Genomic DNA, 14579 nt, shown 5'->3' with positions numbered 1-14579 from the left:
TACCCTTCACCTTGGAATGGCTGAAGATGTTGCCTACAGGAGCAACATGTGTAACTGCTGGAGGAGAGAAAACATGCACAGGCATTTCAGGCGTGCTAAGAACAAGCATTTTCTCCTCCCCATTTCATTCTTTGTTCCCCTTGCAGAGTCATTTCCGGCACCTCTGCTCTCTCGCAGCTCTTGGTGGGGATTTGTGGGTTTTTTGTGTCTCTCTCACACATGCAGGAGGATCAGTCTCAGCATGCACCTCGGCTATCTCATCCTTGCTGCCTTCCTTAGGCAACCACTGGGTAAGCATTGGCTTTGACTGGAGGCACTATTCCTCTTCCCCCCAGGAGACCCTCACCCCCTCAACAGTTCTCTGCAGGGAGCTGCTCTACAATTATGGGCAAATGTTGGGAAACATCAGATTGCAAGTGTAGTTTTGCACCTGCTTCCGCAAGGTGCTGTTACTGATAGAAAAGACAAGACGAGACCGAGAAGAAACAGCTCCTTTCCTGATCATCTTAGACTCCTTGCCTTCCTGTTCTCTTGCCAACCGTCCACCTCTCTCTGCCTCTCTCTTCTGATCCATCTAGGCCCAGTGTTTCACAGACATATCATTGCAGAAGCTCTCTTCTATCTCTGCACTACACCTTTTCTGACGCACAGGGCTTTTGAAAGCTGATGCAGGCACAGGAAAGTTCTCTCATCGCACTCACATTGTTAGGGTGTCCCAGTGTCTCTCCTGGCTGGCACATGTCATGCAGCATGCCCTGGCTATCCATTCCTCTGCATGTCAGCAATGCCAGGGCTTCCTTTTCCCTCCCCTCCCTTGACCTTGGAGCCTTCTGAGAGCACCGGGAATGGGGAGCAGGGTGAAACTTCTCACAGGAGGTCCCAGGTCCCTCACACGGCTGCAGGTGTCCTGGACCCAGCACAGGAGGGCCAGGCACTGCAATCTCTTTCCTAGAGACTCTGGGCAGCAGGAGAGTCAGGATGGAAGACCTGGGTCATCTTCCACAGCTCTCACACAGCTTTCACACAGCTCTCTCTGGGGGTATCCCTGTGGGAGGCAACTGTCATTCTTGTGCTGTGGGATCCATGCTGAGCTGAGGTCTCAGAGCTCCTTCCCAAAGACACTCACCACCTTGCTGTTCCCATCTATGGGGCTTTGGCTGCAGTGCAAGGCACAGGGAGCCTTCTCTCTGACACTTTGCATCCCCTCTTGTTTTGCATCTCGGAGCCTTTCCTTGCACAGTCTCTGACCCTTGCTTTCTTCCAGGCACCATGGGGCAGATCACCGTCACCCAGCAAGAAGGACAAGTCACAGTAAAGGAGAGAGACACCTTCCAGACCACCTGCGCCTACCAGGTCTCTAACTTTTATGGCTTGTTCTGGTACCAGCAGAAGAAAGACCAAGCTCCCCAGCTGGTCTCATACCATGCAACAGCTGGCCCCAAGCGCAGCGGCCGTCTCACCACGTTGCTGAACACCACAGAGAAATACAGCCTTCTGCGGCTGGAGAAAGTCGAGCCCTCTGACAGTGCCTTGTACCTCTGTGCTGTGCAAGACACCGTGGTGCAGGGAGCTTCCTTGGCTGTGCAACAAGCCAGGGGAGGGAGGGCATGTGTCTGTGCAAGGCTGAGCTTGGGGGAAGGGGCCCTCAGCTCTCGCCTGGCAGTGCTGCTTCCCCTGTACACCCAGAGCTCTGCAGGACAAGATCCTCTTCCAGGAAAGGACGGTGTCAGTGGCTTGAAAGGAAGGAGAAGGTGGTGAAAGAGTCTCAGGTTCCCTTACTTTCACCGTGGGTTATGTGGTTATTCTGCCCGATGACTCTGGTGAGGTGCTGGGCAATGCAGGAGGTTGGGACTGCTTGTGCAATGATTCCTTGCTGCTGCTCTTGCTTCATGGTTTTCTCTACCGCACATTGCATCTTCAGGGTTTCCTGCTGGCCTGTCTCTTAGAGTACCTGCTCTGGGATGTGTCCCTCAGAGGTCAGAGTTCAAAGCAAGATGAAAAACATAAATAACATCATGCCATCTGGCAATGCTCCTTCCTGGAATTACCTATGATTACAACAAATTTGGAAAATGCTCAGAACTACTCTGTGGACCCTCCAGTTGCCACATGGCGGTGTGCTGAGATCTGGAGGACCTGCTCCCCCCAGTGTCCTCTGCCCATCCTTAGAGCCCTCCTCATTCCCTACCTCATGGGCTTCCCCCAGACCTGCCTCATTGCTTCTGCAGTGGGACCAGGCTGTACAGCTCTATCCAAGATTTCAGTGGGGGAAGACACGACCAGGCAGAAGTGGGCAACAGGCCCTGCCAAGAGAAGAGCTGGCCTTGGGGAAAGCTGCTTCATGCCTGGGGGAAGGCCAGGCACCAGAGAGCAGCCATGGGGGCTTGGGTACTGGCTGCTGTCCTTGAGGTGCCCTGTCTGGTCGGAGCTGAGGGTGTGTGAGAGGCATGAGGGCCCTGGCGTGTTCCCTGGCCAGGCTGATTTCAACATCAACCTGTGAGTTGCCTTAGCCCTGCACATCTGTGTAACTGTTGGGCTGTGCAGGGAACTGTTTAGGGGTAGAGGGTATATAGGTGACCTGTCCTTGCTACCCTTGCCCTTGGGTGCAGGCCATGCTCTCTCATTCTGGGGACAGGTAGGAGGATGAGGAGGAAAAGGTGGGGCTGCTTTAAGGGGTTTTTCTCTACACCGTCCCCACTCCTGCAAGGAGTCCACCAAGAAAAGGATTATGTGGAGGCAGAGGCTGGGATGTGGAAAACCCTAATGACTCTGATGTGGGAAATGAGTTCTCCTGTAGAGGAGGAGGCCAGAGCAGGGAGAGCACCACCAGCTGCAGAAAGTCTGCACCCATTGCCCACAGTGAAGATCCTGCAGGGCATCCATCTGCCTGCCCCGCACAGGGAGAGGGGCCAGCTGATCCCCCAGATTGTCTCTGGGGGTCTTACAGCACAGAAGAGCAGAAGACGAGAAAGAGATGGGAGAGAGAGTAAGGCAGGGGATTTAGCCTTTGGCCAAGTTTTCAGAGAGTCCCAGCCACCCTCCTTTGGAAGGGCAGTACTGGATGCTCAGCTTCTCTGAAACTGACGGCCAGGAGCTCTGTCCTCAGTTCAGCCTGAGCTTCTGGGTTCCAGGCGGTCCTTGTCCAGGCTGTCACCAGTGGCTTTAGCGGCGGGGGGCAGGCAACTTCTGCCACAGTAGCAGCTGGAAATGCCAGAGAGGTCACAGCACCCAGAGGTGACGGGCATTCCATCACAGCTGAGGATGCTGCCAACAGCAGCGGAGGTGGAAGAGCCCACAACGGTGTTCTGTGGGAAGGAGCTGAGGATGGGGCCAGGCAGGGTCACCACCACGGGAGAGGGCTGCATGATGACGGTGGAGTTGTGGCACTGCCTGACACAGGGCTCACTGCAGCTGTTGGCCAGCGGGGTCAGGCCACAGGGCCAGCATGGCAGGCACTGGTCATAGCAGGACATATCTCTGCACTGGAGATGCACCTGGGAGAGAGTGTCAGGAGGAATCAGAGTACAGGGACCTGTGAGGAGCAGCTTGCCATGAGTCTGTCACCCTGCCGTGAGTGTTTCAAAGGTACCTGCTGAGCCAGGAGGTAGGAACTGAGCAGTAAGGCAAAAGGGTTTCTCGGCCTCATCCTGACACAGGACTGCAATGTGTTGCCAGGCTCAACGAGGATGCTGAATACCTCTTGAAAGAAGAGCCTCCTGAGGCATGTTCCAGACACTGTCTTATTCCTTCACCCTTCTTTCCCCTCACACGACAAGCAGCACCAAGACCTAGCACAGGATGGAGGAGCATGCATCTGCATGAGGAAAGGGCTTCAGACCCACCTGGTTCCCAAGGAGAAGGGGGTGAGAGAAGTGGATGAGAGAGCAAGGAGTTGGGCTGGCATTTATGGTGGCCCTGACCTGCCCCAGGACCAGAGGTCGCTTCTATGAAGGTGGCAATTTTCTAAGGTGCTCATGATGATCAGAAAACATCCCAGCTAATGACATGGGCTGGGTGGTTGTTTTCCCTGATGGTGCCTTTTCATTTCCTGGCTTACGCTGTACACATTCCCTCACAGAGGTTTCTTCTGAGTGCTGGGATTGAGAGGTCCCAGGAGTTCCAGGACAGGAATGTGTCAGTGTTGGCAGGAGACTCAGCTCAGGTGCCGGATGGGTGTGGTGCAGGCAGGTGATGTTAGCCTGGGGCACGCTGGTGGGGTTGCCTGGGGCTGCGTTGACAGGAGGGGGCCCTGAAATCCTTGGCTGGTCACCCATGGGCTTCCTTGCTTGAGGACGTGCCATGTCTTTCTCTTTCTTTCACTCCCAGCAGGGTCACTCCAACTTGTAGGGTGCAGGCGGGCTGCACTGCTGGGTTTCATAGACTTTAAATCTCTTACCCATGAAATGAAGCAGCCCTCCCCAAGCCTTGGATATTGAGGGCTGCAAAGGTCATTTCCCCCATTTTTTCAACGCTGCTCAAAATCAAATTTATGTGCGTCCTCTCCAACGACCGGGATATTACGGGGTGGACAGCATGATGCTTGAAGAGAACAAAATCACTTCTTGGCATGGCACACAGATAATCAGAGGAAGGCTTTTGCCTTGCAAAACACCTGAGTTACCATTGCCTACAAGATGTAAGTATTTTGAGAGAGGTCTCCAGTTTGCTTAAGTATTGCCAGCCTGATCCTACCCCTGCAAGAGTACATCTCCCTTGCTCTAGACTTCCTCCCTGGTATCAAGGACATAGGATTCCTAAAGATTGATCTTGCTCGTAAAGATTGAGGCACAGAAGGCATTCAGCACCTCAGCCTTTTCCATGTCCTGTGTTGTCAGGCTGTGCAGCATCAGCGAAGGCCCACTCATTCAGCAGTGGGACCACATTTCCCCCAGCCTTCCTTTTGTCACCTGTGTCCTTACAGAAGCCCTTCTTGTTGCCATTGGCATCCCTTGCCAGATTCAGTTCCACTTGAGCTTTGACTTTCCTAATCCCATCCCTGCATGCTTTGACAGTGTCTCTGTATTCCTCACAGGTTACCCATCATTGCTTCCATCTTCTGTATGCTTCCTTCTTGTGTTTTGGTTTTGCCAGGAACTCCTTGTTCATCCATACAGGCCTCCTGACATGCTTTCCTGACTTCCTCCTCATTGGGATGGACTGCTCTTGAGCTTGGGGGAGGTGGTCCTTCATGTGAAATGAACTTTCCTGGGCCCCTCTTGCCTGAAGGGTCATATCCCATGGCACTCTTCCAAGCACATCTTTAAAGAGACGGAATTCTGCTCTCCTGAAGTCCTGGGTTTTGAGCTTGCTATTTACCTTCCTCCCTCCCCTCAGGATCCTGAACTACACCATCTCCTTGCCACTGCAGCCAAGGCTGCCTTTGATCTTCACATCCCCAACAAGCCCTTCCTTCTTGGTGCGTATGAGGTCCAGCAGAGCACCTGTCCTCCTTGGCTCCTCTGTCACTTGGGTGATGAAGCTGTCATCCATGCACTCCAGGAACCTCCTGGCTTGCTTATGTCCTGCTGAGTTTTCCCTCCAACAGATACCGCAGTGGTTGACGTTCCCCATGAGGACCAGGGCCCATGAATGTGAAGCTGATCCTATCTGCCTGTAGAGGGCCTCATCTGCTCGTTTGTCCCGGTCAGGCCACCTATAGCAGACACCCAGTACAATGTCACCCTTACCTATATTCTCTTTCTTCCTTGCCCATAAGCCCACAGTTAGCTCATCACCCGTCCCCAGGCAGAGCTCCATGTACTCCAACTGCACTCTCACAGAAAGGGAAAGTCCCCATCCTCCTCTTCTCAGCCTGTCTTTCCGACATGGCCTATATCTCTCCATTGCAACACTCCAGAAACGGGAGCCATCCCACCCCATCTCCGTGATCCCAATGTGATCGTAGCCCTACAACTGCACCCAGATCTCTAACTCCTTGTGTTTATTCCCCATACTGCGTGCATCAGTGTACAGGCACTTGACAGGGGCACCCCAGCATGTTGACTTCCTAGAAAGGGTTTTGGCGATTTCTCCACAATGATGCCTTGCAGGCACTTCCTTGCTTCCATGCAACTGCTAGGGGTGACCCCACTTCAGCCCTGTTTCCTTCATCTTGTCCTCCCTTCCTGGCACATCACCCCAGGCCCTTTGCTCATCACCTGTGTCCATCAGTCCCTCACAGGGCTGCTGGGTACTCTCTCCCTCCCCCATCATTCCTAGTTTATAAGCCCTCCTTATCAGGTCAGCCATCCTACTGGCAAAGCTAACTTGGCCCTGCTTGGTGAGGTGGATCCCACATCTCCTGGGCAGATGCTGCTCTGCAATCAGGTTCCCATGGTTGTAGGACCTGACCCCCTGTCACCAACTCCAGTTCCACAGCCAGTTATTGACCTGCATTATCAGTGCTCTCCTCCTCACACCCTTTCCCCTCACCAGCAGGATTGAGGACAGCACTACCTGGACCCATGTGCCCTGGACTACTTCCCGTGGAGCTCTGTCATCACTTTTGATTCTGTCCAAGTTTCCCCTAGCATATCATTTGTGCCCATAAGGAATAACAGCAGGGGGTAGTGGTCAGAGAGCCGAGCAAGCTTTGGCAGTCCCTCCATAACATTCCAGATGTGGGCCCCTGGCAGGCAGCAAAGCTCTCTAGGTGACAGGCCAAGTTGGCACACGAAGGGTGTGAGGGATGTCCCAGGGAACTACAGACCTGTTTGTCTCATCTCGGTTCCTGGAAAAACTATGGAGAAGGTCATGCTGGGTGCTGTTGGAAGGCATTTAAAGGACAATGCAATCATCAGGCACAGTTACATGGGTTTACAAAGGGAAAGTCCCGTGAAACTAATTTGATATCCTTCTATGATAAGGTCACCCACCCAGTGGAGGAAGGGAAGGTGGTGGATGTGGTTTTTCTGGATTTTAGTAAGGCTCTGCATACTGTCCCTTACAGCATCTTTCTGGACAAGGCGTCCAACTGTGAGATGACCAGGTACACAGTGCGATGGGTGAAGAACTGGCTGAACAGCAGGCTCAAAGGGTTGTAGTGAGTGGGGCTACACCTGGCTGGCGACCCATCACCTGCGGTGTTCCTCAGGGCTCAATTCTAGGGCCAGTGCTGTTCAATATCAGTGATCTGGATGCAGGAGTTGAACGTACCATGAGCAGTTTTGTTGATGATACCAGACTGGGAGGTGCCTAAAACCCAGTGATGCACCCTGTGAAGTTTACTGTTAAAACGAAAATATTCATAGGATCATGGACTCATAGGATGGTTTAGGTTGGGAGGGACCTTTAAAAGGTTGTCTAGTCCAACCCCTCCTGCCATGGGGGTTTATATTCATAAAATCTTTAAACTTTGCTGTCTGTAGTGTCCATTTGAGAAACATGTTGGGGTGGGGTGGGCTGAGCTTAAAGAGCACACACTAAGCCGAGCAGTTGGGTTGTAAACTTTATTTACAGAATACATTTATGAAAATGGCTGCAAGAGATGCTGGTCTGGGTCTTCTGAAACTTATTTTGAGTAGCTGTGGTCATGGAGAAAGCTCCATCTTCATCTTTTACAAAATGCATCAGCATCTGATCATTTTGTACTAGACTGTTAGAATACAGTTTTAAAATCTGTTCAAAAGATAATCCCTCATAACGGTGATGTAGGAAAAAGAGAGAGTGGTATCCACAGGCCATGGAGGAGGGGATGCTGCAGTTGCTTCCTCTGGAAAGCAATATCTGTAGCATTATGCTTTAAAAAGCAAAAAGCATAAGTTTAAAAACTTTCCCAGTTTATAACCCTCCTTATCAGGTCAGCCATCTTACTGGCAAAAATAACTTTGTCCTGCTTGGTGAGGTGGATCCCACACCTCCTGAGCAGACGCTGCTCTGCAAAAAGAGTCCCTTGGTTGTAGGACCCAAAACGCTGTCACCAATTCCAGCTCCACAGGCAGTTATTGACCTGAATTATCAGTGCCTTCCTCCTCACACCCCTTCCCTTCTCCAGCAGGATTGATGACAGCACTACCTGGGCCCACATGCCCTTGACTACTGCCTGCAGAGCTCTGTCATCACTTTTGATTCTGTCCAGGTTTCTCCTAGCCGTATCATCTATGCCCATAAAGAATAATAGCGGGGGGGGCAGTCAGAGGGCTGAATGACCTTCATCAGTCGCTCCACAATATCCGGGATCTGGGCCCCTGGCAGGCAGCAAAGCTCTCTAGGTGACAGGACAGGTTGGCAGATTGGTGCCTCTGTCCCCTGTAGCAGAGAGTCACCCATAAGTGTCACTTGCTGCTTCTTCCTGGTGGCCTTGCATGGTTTAGGGTCAGGCGGACCAGATCCTTTGCTTCAAGGCACATCTGGCTCCTCTTTAACTTTGAGGAGGTGAAACTATTTTGTAGTTGTAAGCCCTTAGGTGGAGCAGGAGCCTTCCGCTTGGTGCCACAAGTCACCAGCTTCCATCCTTCAACTTCTCCAGAGATTGCACTTACCTTGTCTACCTAGGGGTAGACACTGCCTGCTTCTCCACTGCATTTGGGGTCGGGGGCTCTTCAAGATGTTGCATCTCGGAGAAAATTCTGCCTACCTCCCTATCAACTTCTCTAATGCTGCACAGTTGGCTCACTTGCAACCACTGGACAGCTGATGAATGCCAACCCCTTGCTGTCTGTCATGCCTGAGAAAATTCTGTGATGTTCACAGTTGCTGGCAACTGCTGTATTGGGAAGTGCTCTGGAAGTATCCTTTCATCAAATTTGTGGAGGACTTAAGTTTTGCTCTTCTGCTCATTGCAGGGCTTTTGGTAAAGCAATGACGGGCTGTGTGAAAAAATGGATCTGGTGCCTGCAAATCAGCTGGAGCAGCTATGGCTGCTGCCATTACCCGGGGAAGACATGAGGGCTGATACAGACCACTCTTTGGATGCTGAAATGAGGGACATGTTCCAGAAACACAGAGTGCTTCTAACTGAGCACTTCCTGGTCCAAAGGAGGCGCAAAGCCAATCACAAGGCTGCCTCAGAACTTGTTTGTTTATGGTGTCAAGAAGGTGCTGTCAGCCAGTCACAGTGCAGTATGAAAACACATGGGAAATGCCACATCCAGAGTGGCAGCCTCCCTGTATCTAATGGTAAGGGGCTGCCTTTTCTGACATGCTTCCGGGTAAAATGGGAGGGGTGCCTAGTGCTGCTAGCCAGTCACAGGGCTGCCTGAGAACACAGAGCTATGACAGTATCAAGAAATGGCCACCAGTCAGTCACAGAGCAGTGTGATGTTTACAAAATGGGAGATCTCTGCTGTAAAATGGCAACGCCTGCTCCTAAAATGGTGGTCGAGAAAAAAAAGGCTTCCCCTGTGTCTCTAGGGGAAGGGCCTTATAGGTCTGAGGTATGTCCAGGTAAACCTGAAGGCATAGCAGGTCCTGTCAGCCAATCGTAACAATGCACATGACCAGAAAAGGGGAGGGACTTTCAGGGTCTGCGGAGGCTGCTGGGAAGGGGGTGGATTTCCTCTGGAAGCTGGCGGGCGGGGAACCTGTCACATCGCATCTTGGGTATCAGTGGTACCTGCACTACTCATGTCAGTCACTTAAGGACACGGCAAATGGGTGCCATGTAGTCACGAATGGACTGATGGTAATTGTTCCAGAGGGATACTCACTTTTTAGGTGTCTCATCATAGCTCAGCTCTCTTGAGCAAATGCATCAACAGCTGTTACCCAGCTTTCCCTCATCTTTCCCACCACACATACCAAGGTCTCTGTCGAATTTTTATCCTACAGCCCGTAAGCACCTTGGACATTCACCTTAGGCAAATAAGAATGAAGCAATTAAGTACCGATGAACCCAGGAATTACCAGATGTATAACGAGTTGCAATGGGAGTCAGGCCTTGCATGGCAGTGGTTCATTCCACCAAACCAGAAGAGTATTTCAGAGCTCTGCCAGGTCCTCTTTACTCTGATCTAACGTGTTCCTCAGCTCTGGCAGGGTCCGTCCTTCAACGGTGGTAAGCTGGTTACCTTCATTCACTGTTTTTCCCTCCTCTACCACAGAGACGAGGGCTGTGGCCCACCACAGCTTGAGCTCCCGCCTCGTGCCTGGGTAGTTGATTCCTTCTGGACATGGCAAAGCTCTTCCAAACAGGACAACGTGTTGCCGCTATAGTAACACAAACATAATCAAGCAAGGAAATGGTGAGGGAGAGGACCTAGAAGATGGCTGGGGCTGACAAGGCTCCCTCTAAGTTCTTTCCAGAGAATCAAAAATCTGGAATTAATGTTGGAAAGAAAGAAATCATGCAAGGAAGACTAGCACAGCTCAGAGTGAAGAAGGAACACATTGAAAACTGTTGTTACATCATCTTCTTCCAGCATTCAGTGACCCAGGTCAGAAATAGATGAACAGAAAAAGAGAAGGCAAAGCAAGACAAGGCAAGGCAAGGCAAGAGAAAGCAAGGCAACACAAGGGAAGTCAAGGCAAGGAAACACAAGGCAAGACAAGGAAGGGCAGGACAGGGCAGGACAGGGCAAGGCAAGGCAGGGCAGGGCAGGGCACGGCATGGCAGGGCACGGCAGGGCAGGGCAGGGCAGGGCAGGGCAGGGCAGGGTAAGATCAGGCAAGCAAAGGCAGGGCAACGCAAAGCAAGGCAGGGCAAGGCAAGGCAGGGCAGGTCAAGGCAAGGCAAGGAAAGGCAAGGCAAGGCAAGGAAATGCAAGGCAAGGCAATGCAATGCAGGCAGGTCAAGGCAAGGAAAGGCCAGACAAGGCAGGGCAGGGCAGGGCAAGGCAAGGCAAGGAAAGGAAAGGAAAGGCAGGGCAGGGAAGTGTAGGGCAAGGCAAGGCAAGGCAGCGCAGGGCAGCACAGGGAAGGCCAAGACAAGGCAGCGCAGGGCAGCACAGGGAAGGCCAAGGCAAGGCAAGGCAAGGCAAGACAGGGCAGGGCAGGGCAGGGCAGGGCAGGGCAGGGTGGGGCAGGGCAAGGCAAGGCAAGGCAAGGCAAGGTAGAGAGAGAAGAGAAGAGAAGAGAAGAGAAGAGAAGAGAAGAGAAGAGAAGAGAAGAGAAGAGAAGAGAAGAGAAGAGAAGAGAAGAGAAGAGAAGAGAAGAGAAGAGAAGAGAAGAGAAGAGAAGGGAAGGGAAGGGAAGGGAAGGGAAGGGAAGGGAAGGGAAGGGAAGGGAAGGGAAGGGAAGGGAAGGGAAGGGAAGGGAAGGGAAGGGAAGGGAAGGGAAGGGAAGGGAAGGGAAGGGAAGGGAAGGGAAGGGAAGGGAAGGGAAGGGAAGGGAAGGGAAGGGAAGGGAAGGGAAGGGAAGGGAAGGGAAGGGAAGGGAAGGGAAGGGAAGGGAAACATTTTGAAAGTTCTTTTCTATTAATTTTGTTTGAAAAGATCAGTGGGTTATTGCTGATGATCATGTATGTGAGTATTTCTATTTTCTGCCTGGAATTCTTATTATTTGGGGCCTTCCTTTAAAGCAGAAAAGTATTGTACATAATACAGTACAGTGGGACACAGAGGCAGTCTTTCCCTTGAAAAATTGAGAGGCAAAACAGCCCAAAAATTCCCTTTGAAAACATGGTAATTCATTTTCTATCAAATACTCTGAATTTGTCTGGTCCAGACAAATTCATACCAGGCCATAACCTACTTGGCTATCAAAAACTGACCCAAGAGAAAAAGACAAGAACAAGAAAAAAAAAAATCTGGATTTCGTAAGCTAATTTGTAGCTCCCTTGCAGGGAGGGTCATAGAGTAGCGTAGATGGATGAATGGCTGGAGAAGGATGGACAGATGTTTGTATGCCTGTCTGTATGGAAGAAGAGAGAGAGAGGAGGTGGAGGGAGAATGAGACTGGTACTGATAACCGGAGGCCGTGGGAAGAGCCACTGAGCCCAGGGAAAGACTTCTTGTTGAAAGGTTACTGCTGCTCTTGCTGCAATGTGAAACCTCACTCTGACATAATCTCCATCTGTAATCTCGGAGCCGTGGCAAAGAAGAACAGGATATTTGGGACTGAAGTTGTTCTCCTGGGCTTCCCAGACCGTCGCAGGTGGCACATGGTCCTGTTTGTCCTTGTCTTGTCCACGTATCTTGTAACTCTGATGGGAACGGCATCATCTTTTTTGCTGCAGGGAGGGATGGGTCCCTGAGGATCCTGATGGACTTCTTCCTCGGCAAGCTCTCCTTCTTGGAGATCCAGAACACCACTACCATTGTCTGCAAAGTGCTGGAGACTTTCCTTGTCACCAGGACAGCCGTTTGTGTTTCCTGCTGCCTGGCACAGTCATTTTCCCACTTCTTCCTGGGTGTCACTGAGTTTCTAATCTTCTCAGTGATGTCCTTCGACTACTACATTGCCGTACACAAGCAGCTGTATAACATCACTATCATGACAAAGATACTCTGCTTCTTTCTATGCCTAGGAGCATGGCTACTGAGTTTTGTGCTCATCATCTCCGAGATGTCTCTGCTGCTGGTGCAGTGTCTTCTCTGCTCCAAGAACAACATTGACCATTTCTACTGTGATGCTGGGCTGGGCCTCTCCTGAGCCTGGCCTGTGGTGATGCAACGCTCATTGAGACCCTTGGCTTTCTGGTGCCCATCCCCATCATCCAAAGCACTCTGCTTTTCAAGGTAGTTTTATTCATCTGTATCATATTTGCAATTCTCCATGTATTCCCTTGTCTTTCAGCCACCAGAAGGCATTATCTGCTTGTAGCTCCCATCTCACTATGGTCCCCATCCTCTATGGAGCTGTCATCTTCATGTACCTGAAACTCATGGCTCACTCATCCTTTAGTCTCAGCAGAGTGGAGTCCAGCCTCAACACTCTCCTGACTCTTTTGCTGAAGCCTTTCAGCTATACTATCAGAAACAAGGAGTTGAAGGCAGCTCTGAGGAGAATGGCAAGGCAGTGAAAGGCTACTTCAGCCTAGCAAAGGTTCCTGACAGGCCAGAAAACAGAGCCCAACCCCTGTGTTTGTGGAACTGCAATACAGCTGCACTTTTAGGTTAAACAACAAGCATGGGTTTTAGTCTTCTCTCAAGACCTTCTGATGAAGAGCCTTTCTCTTCAGTTACACCCATTTTGACATAAGGAGGAGAAAAGAAAGTGAGCATAACTTGCAATTTATGTCCTTTTCAAAACAGTGTATTGTAATCAAGTCTAGCATGGTTTTTCAGATGAAACGAGATACTTATGTGGACAATGTCCTTTTTAAACGTTGGCCTTGTTCTCCTTAATCGACATACACTGCAGACAAAGATGGCATCAACATTTGAATTTGTTGTCTAGAAGGATTTTGTCATGATCAAGAGAAATGAGCACCCCAAAGTATGAGACGGCTGGTCCATCTCAGACGGCAGATAATTCTACCCCACAAGCATCTATTGATTATTGCCGTAATCTAGGCAGATTATGTGCAGAAGTTCTCAGCCCCATGGTCACAGCTGGGGCTGGAGCCCAGGCCAAGGCCAGACTCAAGAGAGGCCCAGGTGAAGGCTCCAGCCAGTGACTGTCCTGGACCACCTAGGAGGCCAGCAGGGTAACAGTAGCCCAGGCCAGGCACATATATGGCAGAGCTGGGGCAGGCCTGCGCTAGGCCTGAGCTCCCATAGAGACCCTGGGCCAGGGGCCAAGCCAGAGCTGGGACCCATGGTTGCACTGGGCCTTGGTGGGCTTGGTCCTGATGCTTGTCGCTCCTGTGTGAACACTTGACCCAGCACTGTCTCCCACAGAACCCAGCCTGGGGAGACATGCCCACCATCCTTACCCAGCACAGAGGATGACCCTGCCTTCCATCCTGGTCCTATGGCGCTGGTGGTGTGTGGGGTCCGTGTGAGGGCAAAGCCCCCACACCACAGGGCCCCAGGGTCTGCAGATGTGGGAAGACCCTGGCCTGTGTGTGCAGACCAGCAGTGCTGCACGGAGCACAAGGGCCACTTCAGCGCCAGGGCTCTGGGAATGCTGAAGGAGCTTGGTGCCTGGAGGGAGGCACTCCAGTGTGTGCTTTATGGTTGGGCTGGTGCATGCCCTGTACCATTCAGGGGCAGCTCACAAAACCTGCTGAGTGCAGAATCAAATCCCGCTGTTACTGCCATGTCTCTGCAGTGCTGGGAGTATCTCCTCTCACACAGCACCTTTCCAGACCAGAGCTGGGTTGTGGCCCTTGTGGGGCTGTAGAGTTCCTGGGCCTCAGGAAAGCTGTGCTTGAGGAAGACAAGGCAGCACAGAGAAATGTTGCGTGTTTGGGGACCAGTCACTGTCCTGGGCCTGCCTTCACCCAAGCTGTGAACTCACCCTGTGGAGTTCACAGGGACAGGAGACTCCAGTGTGTGGCCTGCTGTAGCTGATACCTACTAACTTCTGAACACCTCAGCCCTACACATGTTGGCAACGGGTGGGTCATGCAACGTGCTGTGCTGAAGGGTGTTAGGGCTGCATGAGGAAGCTGTTCCTGCTGTCCACGCCCAGGCATGCTGACCATGGCCTCTAGATCAGGTGATGGAAGAGATGGGCAGGTGGAGCAGGGAGTGTAGGCCATCCCCAAGGCTATTTACCCATTCCCGATTCCTGCCATCCTTTGGGAACGTTGTCTG

At 51.7% G+C, this 14579-nt stretch overlaps 2 protein-coding genes and 1 gene segment (V, D, J or C); 2 read left to right on the top strand and 1 right to left on the bottom strand.

Moving 5' to 3' along the window:
* The first annotated feature begins 241 nt into the window (after positions 1–241).
* LOC142419929 (T cell receptor alpha variable 1-1-like) lies at positions 242–4784 on the top strand. The segment is given in 4 exon segments: positions 242–290; positions 1265–1560; positions 4549–4636; positions 4723–4784. Coding segments are annotated over 4 exon segments (495 nt in total).
* LOC142419930 (uncharacterized) lies at positions 3108–4274 on the bottom strand. The gene is made up of 4 exons (XM_075523353.1): positions 4077–4274; positions 3843–3944; positions 3590–3592; positions 3108–3494 (listed from the first exon to the last, which is right to left on the bottom strand). Exons 1-4 carry the CDS (start codon positions 4272–4274, stop codon positions 3108–3110), a joined length of 690 nt encoding a protein of 229 aa, XP_075379468.1.
* A 6965-nt stretch (positions 4785–11749) lies between the features above and the next one.
* On the top strand, positions 11750–12898 carry LOC142419928 (olfactory receptor 6X1-like). Its single transcript, XM_075523352.1, is given in 4 exon segments — positions 11750–12080; positions 12083–12510; positions 12513–12653; positions 12656–12898. Coding segments are annotated over 4 exon segments (1143 nt in total).
* The last annotated feature ends 1681 nt before the right edge of the window (positions 12899–14579 follow it).

This window comes from Mycteria americana, chromosome 22 (genome assembly GCF_035582795.1).
Source record: "Mycteria americana isolate JAX WOST 10 ecotype Jacksonville Zoo and Gardens chromosome 22, USCA_MyAme_1.0, whole genome shotgun sequence".
Lineage (NCBI taxonomy): Eukaryota > Metazoa > Chordata > Aves > Ciconiiformes > Ciconiidae > Mycteria > Mycteria americana.
Note: the sequence above shows the minus strand (reverse complement) of the source record. Positions and strands in the feature narration are given on the sequence as shown.

Coding starts and splice junctions, on each gene's coding strand:
- LOC142419930 (XM_075523353.1), bottom strand. CDS start 4,274: ATGGGTGACCAGCCAAGGATTTCAGGGCCCCCTCCTGTCAACGCAGCC. Junction 3,945..4,076: donor AGCACTCAGAAGAAACCTCT/GTGAGGGAATGT, acceptor CCACCTTCATAG/AAGCGACCTCTGGTCCTGGG.